General features: G+C 39.4%; 1 protein-coding gene across 1 annotated transcript; it reads left to right on the forward strand.

The window, feature by feature from the left end:
- Window positions 1-7,466: 7,466 nt before the first annotated feature.
- LOC131692530 (protein lethal(2)essential for life-like) lies at window positions 7,467-8,247 on the forward strand. The gene has a single exon (XM_058979641.1). The coding sequence runs from the start codon at window positions 7,571-7,573 to the stop codon at window positions 8,144-8,146; it is 576 nt and encodes a 191-aa protein (XP_058835624.1). The 5' UTR covers window positions 7,467-7,570; the 3' UTR covers window positions 8,147-8,247.
- The last annotated feature ends 1,002 nt before the right edge of the window (window positions 8,248-9,249 follow it).

Genomic DNA, 9,249 nt, shown 5'->3' on the forward strand with positions numbered 1-9,249 from the left:
ATTAATTTATTCTCATGAAGGTTTAGCTTAACTTAGGAGGAACGGGAAATGATGTTGCGGCGGCTACGGTGCTCAACAAATTACATTTCGGAACAGCGCACATATAACTATGCGAATAATATTAGAAACCACTATGTTTTACACCCTTTTCGCAAGATGTTTACTCATCATCTTATAAAATGATGGTTTTCCTTCATTTTCATAAACAATTATCAACAAATTGATCGGTGATTGGGTGTTTCCATATGCAAACTATATCAATTTGCAATGATATTGCTGGTATACTGAATTATTTCGATAAACTTCAAGATGTACACCTTATTTTGACACATTAAAAAGGCAATAACTTTTTAGAATTATTCGAAATAAAGAAAACCATTCTAATAAGCTTTTTGCAAAATTCGTCATTGCTCATAGCTATACGAATGAATAAGTTAAAGCACTGCAGCAAAAATGTCAAAATAAGTAATCGACTTCCACCCATACAGACAAAATATTTCCTTCACACGTGTGCGCTCAAATTTGGAATTCACAATACTTATACACTGTTTATTCTTTTTACATTTGTCAGTCATTCATGGTACAGAAATGTGTCGTAATAGAGTTGCTATCTCCCGTGAAGCTTTCACCCGGAGATTTTTACTGTTCTGGAATAGACTTTGATATAAACTCTTTTATATACGTTGAAATCAGATCTACCTGCTGACTTTAAATGAGACAAGTATGAACTCTTAAATTTTCTATGTAACTCATCGAGTTATCGATTACCACAATAGACTCACATTCACCGTCTAATGCTTTGATTTGGCAAAGCTTAAACACACACCACTGTTCTGAGCTTTTCTGATTAAGGTGTAAATTTTTCGCGTTTGTGAACCGTTTTGTCGATTAAGATAGGTGAGGAAATTCCACTCCCCTGACTAACCACAAAAAATCGGCAAGCAACAGCCACTCTCGCTTTGGAGAATAAGCTGAACAAGGATTGCTTTCTGCCACAGCTAACAGGAGAAGTGAGTGAAACAGGCAAGAAAGCTGCATCGCCTGGGGAGCAAAGGAGAAGTCAACGGTTAAGGACCGCTGCAGGAGCAGCCACAACCGAAAGCACTCGTTTCAAACAACCAAATTCAGTTAAAATTATTTATCGTCTCACCAGATATGGAGATATTAAAATAATACCCGGAGGCCGGGAGATCGTCTCCAAACCCGTAGGGGTGACAACACTAGTCGTAAATAACGCACTGTAATATTTGACGTATTTTTACCATTTTTTTTGTTAACCATTTTTGTTAACGACCTATTGAGTTAATTTGTCAACAGTTTTTTCGGCATTTAATTAGCAAGGGACTGGAAGGTGAAGTATATTTTTCAATATTTAGAGCCATAGTACTCAAGGGAGAGCAAGGTGTTGAAAGGAGAAAGTTTAGAAAAGCGTGGAAGGATCATATATGCAAGCTTAGAGCTCACCGGCGACTTAACCCTTTGTCTGCTACCGTAGTGGTCAAGGTCTTTTGGCATTAGAAATGCGAATCACCTGAGTCTACGGCATGTCCGAACAAGCGTAAAGTAACTTGTTACTTCATGCTGTCGGAACCGACAAAAAGTTAAGTCACGGTAAACTTCCACACTAAGCATTTGCGACGTTGAAACTCATTGAATGAGCCAGTTTTGTTTGTTCCCTCACCAATTGCCTGCCTGAGTGATTTTATTTTATCGACTATTGTGACTGTCTCAGCGTGTGTGACAATATGGTCACATGTGTTGCTGATTTGCACGGTGTCGGCAGCTTTCACCCAACGCTGCAACGATGAATCCCCATCACGGTAAGTTCTATTTTTACCATTTTTTTTGTTAACCATTTTTGTTAACGACCTATTGAGTTAATTTGTCAACAGTTTTTTCGGCATTTAATTAGCAAGGGACTGGAAGGTGAAGTATATTTTTCAATATTTAGAGCCATAGTACTCAAGGGAGAGCAAGGTGTTGAAAGGAGAAAGTTTAGAAAAGCGTGGAAGGATCATATATGCAAGCTTAGAGCTCACCGGCGACTTAACCCTTTGTCTGCTACCGTAGTGGTCAAGGTCTTTTGGCATTAGAAATGCGAATCACCTGAGTCTACGGCATGTCCGAACAAGCGTAAAGTAACTTGTTACTTCATGCTGTCGGAACCGACAAAAAGTTAAGTCACGGTAAACTTCCACACTAAGCATTTGCGACGTTGAAACTCATTGAATGAGCCAGTTTTGTTTGTTCCCTCACCAATTGCCTGCCTGAGTGATTTTATTTTATCGACTATTGTGACTGTCTCAGCGTGTGTGACAATATGGTCACATGTGTTGCTGATTTGCACGGTGTCGGCAGCTTTCACCCAACGCTGCAACGATGAATCCCCATCACGGTAAGTTCTATTTTTACCATTTTTTTTGTTGTTAACCATTTTTGTTAACGACCTATTGAGTTAATTTGTCAACAGTTTTTTCGGCATTTAATTAGCAAGGGACTGGAAGGTGAAGTATATTTTTCAATATTTAGAGCCATAGTACTCAAGGGAGAGCAAGGTGTTGAAAGGAGAAAGTTTAGAAAAGCGTGGAAGGATCATATATGCAAGCTTAGAGCTCACCGGCGACTTAACCCTTTGTCTGCTACCGTAGTGGTCAAGGTCTTTTGGCATTAGAAATGCGAATCACCTGAGTCTACGGCATGTCCGAACAAGCGTAAAGTAACTTGTTACTTCATGCTGTCGGAACCGACAAAAAGTTAAGTCGCGGTAAACTTCCACACTAAGCATTTGCGACGTTGAAACTCATTGAATGAGCCAGTTTTGTTTGTTCCCTCACCAATTGCCTGCCTGAGTGATTTTATTTTATCGACTATTGTAACTGTCTCAGCGTGTGTGACAATATGGTCACATGTGTTGCTGATTTGCACGGTGTCGGCAGCTTTCACCCAACGCTGCAACGATGAATCCCCATCACGGTAAGTTCTATTTTTACCATTTTTTTTGTTAACCATTTTTGTTAACGACCTATTGAGTTAATTTGTCAACAGTTTTTTCGGCATTTAATTAGCAAGGGACTGGAAGGTGAAGTATATTTTTCAATATTTAGAGCCATAGTACTCAAGGGAGAGCAAGGTGTTGAAAGGAGAAAGTTTAGAAAAGCGTGGAAGGATCATATATGCAAGCTTAGAGCTCACCGGCGACTTAACCCTTTGTCTGCTACCGTAGTGGTCAAGGTCTTTTGGCATTAGAAATGCGAATCACCTGAGTCTACGGCATGTCCGAACAAGCGTAAAGTAACTTGTTACTTCATGCTGTCGGAACCGACAAAAAGTTAAGTCACGGTAAACTTCCTAAGCTCTAAGCTTGCATATATGATCCTTCCACGCTTTTCTAAACTTTCTCCTTTCAACACCTTGCTCTCCCTTGAGTACTATGGCTCTAAATATTGAAAAATATACTTCACCTTCCAGTCCCTTGCTAATTAAATGCCGAAAAAACTGTTGACAAATTAACTCAATAGGTCGTTAACAAAAATGGTTAACAAAAAAAATGGTAAAAATAGAACTTACCGTGATGGGGATTCATCGTTGCAGCGTTGGGTGAAAGCTGCCGACACCGTGCAAATCAGCAACACATGTGACCATATTGTCACACACGCTGAGACAGTCACAATAGTCGATAAAATAAAATCACTCAGGCAGGCAATTGGTGAGGGAACAAACAAAACTGGCTCATTCAATGAGTTTCAACGTCGCAAATGCTTAGTGTGGAAGTTTACCGTGACTTAACTTTTTGTCGGTTCCGACAGCATGAAGTAACAAGTTACTTTACGCTTGTTCGGACATGCCGTAGACTCAGGTGATTCGCATTTCTAATGCCAAAAGACCTTGACCACTACGGTAGCAGACAAAGGGTTAAGTCGCCGGTGAGCTCTAAGCTTGCATATATGATCCTTCCACGCTTTTCTAAACTTTCTCCTTTCAACACCTTGCTCTCCCTTGAGTACTATGGCTCTAAATATTGAAAAATATACTTCACCTTCCAGTCCCTTGCTAATTAAATGCCGAAAAAACTGTTAATATTTGACGTTTGTAAAAAAAAACCTGTTCGTTAACAGTTTTATTATTGATTCTCAATCCAAGATCTTCGAGAAAAAAGAAACAAAATAGTGCAAATTTTAACGGATTATGTTGTCAAAATCATAGTCGATGTGAGATTTTTTAGTATGCAGCAAACCAAACTAGTTATGATAATAACTTGAAATAATTTGTCCCCTAGATACTAACTTTAAAATAGTTCCAAGCGATCGAATAAGAAAAAATAACAAGCTCATTGGTAGTAAAACACAAAAACCTGCTTCATCTGATATCATTACGTGAAAATATCATATTAAAATTATTGCTTGAGGCACTAAAACTGGATTCTATCCACACTGCGCACTTACTGCTCTTCTATTCTGGTTGCACTTGAAAATCTAAATAGTGAACTTGCGCCTTTCGATTTTTCTCCTATTTATCTCTTGCGCAACAAATAGGGAAAAAACAAAAGGCGCAAGTTCAACGTTTCGATTTTCAACTGCAACGAGAATATTAAATTCTTCTCATAGACTAGTAAGTTCGACTGTTCGTGTGTTTTGACAGCTCGCAGTTTGATTACTCGCACTTTGAAAGTGCGGAATCCAAGTTGGTGGGAAATGCGCAATAATACACAAAAATATTGCGCCTATATTCTATAGCCAAAACGCGGGAATGCACTGATAAAATAAAGTATCCAGTAATGCGTAAACTAGGCATTTTCTTTTTTACGTTTTAACGACATTCAATTAGCTAGAGATTACTGGGTAGGGAAAGTTATGAAACTTAGAGCCATAGTACTCAAGTGAGAGCAAGGATGTGAAGTAAACAGATCGGAAAACTAGAAGTGGCAGGGTCATTAGAACAGGCTTAATATCGTGCGGGCTTAATTTTTGCCTTCTGATAATGAGGGCCGAGCTTAGGCAGAATAACTACGAATCACCCGAGTTCACTATCATGTATCCTGATAAAGGTAGACGTATCTATCTTTACCGTGACAACCGGCATTTTCAATAAAAGTGGAATAACCCACATAATGAGTAAAGAGCTTGTACTTGTTAATGAGTACAGACCTTGTACGTCAACATGATGACACGTTTTATCTTTGATTTTTCACAGCATACATTTGCAGCAAAATGCGTAACAAATATCCATTCATGAAAATCGCCCCAGAATAAAAAATACTGAAAATAGAATCATTTCTGAATTAAAAAGAAGCATTACAATACATTTTTTTTCTCATTATTGCTTTCTCAAAAGAATAGGGATCCTATTTTAAAGCCACAAAATAAACTAAATTGCAGAACTGGCGCATATTTAAGACATCCTTAGGAGTCTCAACTGCAGTTGTTTTCGGAGCATTGCCGAAATATTCCGATTCTACCACGGATTCCGCTTCGAGTAGATATAATTTGTATGTTCCGCTACGATCCATAGTTCGCTTGAAATTATTCTTAAAGGATTTTTCACCCATTATTAACATAAATTTACTCATTGGAATTACCTCATAGAGTGGTTGTGAAATGGATAAAAAGTACCCATTGTTAGAAATAAAAAAGTACATACCCATTCTTTGACAGCTCCAATAATTTGCGAAAATGGGTAATTTGTATTCGTAAAATGGGTAAAGTTTTTTTCGCCGTGTATCTGATATCATTGCGTTAAAATATCGTGCTGATACCCGGTCAAACCATTCGGAATTTGATTCGGAATCCTGAATGGAGTCAGTATGGATTCCAAATCAAATGCAACAACCGATTCTGAGTCGGAATCGGTTGTTGCATTTGATTTGGAATCCATAATGACTCCATTCAGAAATCCGAACCGGTTCCGGAATGAGTTTAACTGGGTAGAAGGTGCTTCTCTGTGGAATCGTCTGCCGCTTGCAATTAAATCGATGCCTTCAGCAACGAGCAGGGTGGCCAGACCTACCGATTTATCGGTAGTCCTACCGATTTTGGTCTTCCCTACCGATTCACAGACGACCAAGGCAAAACTACCGATATTTTGTTATTCCTACCGAAAACTACCGATTTTTATTGATTTTGGACACATCCTACTCAACATTCATTTATGGGGTTGGATTTGGTCTGCGATCTGTGTTGTCATTATTTTACAATTCAATGTCAATACTACGTTTTTGGGACAACAACCCGGCCTACCGATAAACTTTTAGTGACCCTACCGATATTAAAGAATTCTATCTGGCCACCCTGCCAACGAGCTACAAGAAAGCGGTTAAGAGAATAAGCAACTAATCTATATTGTACGTTTCATTGTAAATGAGCCATTCAATCATTTTTGATGCGACGAATTGAATTGGCGTATTTGATAATACATGCTCAAAAACGTCGAAAAATATGTATTACCAAAGTTTAATGTGTGCTAATTATTTACTTTAACTAAATTTGTCAATAAAACTGACTGAAAACTGTGCTTATAACGATTCAGGTTTTCGTATGTTTTATTTACAGTAAGGTTTTTATACAAAATTGCACCACCTTTTATTAAAGTGTCATTCATCCCATAAGAAATACATTGTGATGAATCGTGCGCCGAAAAGCGTTACGAATCTTGCTGCGACGAAAAATAATCGTCGCGTCTTCTTTGGAAAAGTACGGACAATACCTTTTCAACTTCTACGTTTGCTGTACACCTTGTTTTCCACTGTCATATTATCCTTTATTTTTCCTTGACCTGAATCAATGTTAAAATAACAACAGGTATACAATAGTTGGCAATAAATTAACAAATTAACAAATCATCAAAATTAGTACACAACAATATTGCGCCGGTATATTATTAAATTTTATATTATTTCAGTTATTGAATCGACTCGCACACTTCTAAAAGCCAATGCGTTAAATAACTATTGTTAATTTCCGAACAAATGATACATGATCCTTTTCAAAAAAATGGAACAATAATTACGATTTTTGAACTGTCTATTAAATTCGCTTCGCTGCAAAGGCGGCGTGAGTTCTCCGGTACTCGAAGTTGCTCGATAATATTGAGCAGTTATTTTCGCGCCTTTCGAGCATATTCTGTGAGAGGAAGTCAAACAACTCTCTTATTGGTTAATCAAAAGAAACTCACACCCGCAATGGAAATCGCAACCGTAAAAAAATGATGCATCGATAAATGTGAGTGCATTTTTAATATAGATTTTTCTAGACATCTATATCGCCGTTTCTAGAAGAAGCTTAGTGTGTCTTTTGAGCGTAAACAAGAACGATGAACACGATGAATCATACCACTCAATATCAGATTGTTCGAGCACTTTCCCCAACAGTCGAGTTTTTCTCGTGAGCTACCTGCTACGCGTCACGCGCCGATGAACGCGCTCGTATAAAAGGGTGACTGAGTGCACGAAAGCGCATCAGTTTGAACTCGAAATACGAGCCACGTAAGTGAGCATCTAGCAAAGCGAATCGAAGTGTAGTGAAGATAATATTAATTCAAGTGCAAACAGTAATCCGTGGAATTACAGCCGTAAACAATGTCGCTAATTCCTATTCTGTTCCGTGACTGGTGGGATGACTGCTTGGATAGTCCATTGCGAGCCTCCCGCATTTTGAATCAACATTTTGGCAGTGGTATAACTGCCAACGAACTGCTGACTGCGTTGACAGCCGCAGGGGCACCGAGTCGTTCAAGAATCGGCTACAATCGTCCATGGGTTGCATTACGCAACGATTCCGGATCAACGGTCGACGTGACAGGTGATAAATTTCAAATAAACCTGGACGTTCAGCAGTTTTCACCGGAAGAAATCACAGTAAAAGTAACCGACAAGGCGATCGTCGTTGAAGGGAAACACGAGGAGAAGCAGGACGAACATGGTTTCATCGAAAGGCACTTTGTGCGCCGTTACATGTTGCCGGCGGGACACGATCAGAATAACATTGTGTCTTCACTGTCTTCAGATGGAATTTTGACGATAACGGCGCCCAAAAAGGCTCTTCCGCCTCCGGCCGAGGAAAAGACAATCCCCATTTTGCAGACTGGACAGCCGATGAAGAAGCTACCGGAGAAATCGACGGAAAAGGTAGAGTCGTTGGAGAGCGGCAAATAAGGTTCTGCAGAAGTTATGATATGCTATTCAAATCTGCAGCCATAATATGCATTTATTATCACCTACCTCATCAATACCTGAATGTTTCTGGTTGTTACCAATGCTGCTTTTAACTAATTCAATTTGAAGTTGGTAGTTTTGTGTTGAAAGTTAATAAAAAGTTGTTCAATTAATACGTCGCTTTAATTATTTACAAATGAAAGAATTCTTCATGTAATATTTTTTACGATTAGAAGTTGTATTTTGGGCTTCGGAAGTCTTAGAAAATAAGGTTTGGCTGCGTAATCTGGATCCCTCGACCCATTATAACCCAGCTCCGTTAAAACTTGTAGTTGTTCTTGCAATACTTCCGGAGCCCTCATATTCCCAGATAATTGTGATAAAAACAAAATAACCAGTTTGGAATGTTTTCTTGCGGCAATCGGCCTTATTCTGCGCGGCGTGTGACGTGAGACGACTAAACTCACCTCACTTTATGTGACTTTTCTCACCCGATTCTGAGAGTCGACTCGGGTGAGGTGAGATTCCCCATTGCGGTTAAATGGGCGTCTCACGTCACCCGAAGTGACTCTTCAGAATTGGGTGAGAAAAGTCACGTAGAGTGAGGTGAGATTATTCGTCTCACGTCACACGCCGCGCAGAATAGGGCCGTCTGTCATGTCGGTTCGTCGGTGCTATCAGCTTCGCCATATGAAATTCCATACGTTAGTTATTCGGCCCTATTCTGCGCGGCGTGTGACGTGAGACGAATAATCTCACCTCACTCTACGTGACTTTTCTCACCCAATTCTGAAGAGTCACTTCGGGTGACGTGAGACGCCCATTTAACCGCAATGGGGAATCTCACCTCACCCGAGTCGACTCTCAGAATCGGGTGAGAAAAGTCACATAAAGTGAGGTGAGTTTAGTCGTCTCACGTCACACGCCGCGCAGAATAAGGCCGAGAGGCATTTAAAAAGTGTCCCATACAAAATAACGATTGTTTTGAAATGAAGCGATTAATACTGTCAAACTACGACAGATTGCTTCGCCATGTTTGAATCTGGACAGGCTTCTCGATAAGTATATTGATATTACAGAAGGTGTGCTACTCATTGAAAATG

This window comes from Topomyia yanbarensis, chromosome 3 (genome assembly GCF_030247195.1).
Source record: "Topomyia yanbarensis strain Yona2022 chromosome 3, ASM3024719v1, whole genome shotgun sequence".
Lineage (NCBI taxonomy): Eukaryota > Metazoa > Arthropoda > Insecta > Diptera > Culicidae > Topomyia > Topomyia yanbarensis.

What these genes read in the sequence shown, in the direction of transcription:
- LOC131692530 (XM_058979641.1), top strand. Translation starts at nt 7,571, where the DNA reads ATGTCGCTAATTCCTATTCTGTTCCGTGACTGGTGGGATGACTGCTTG.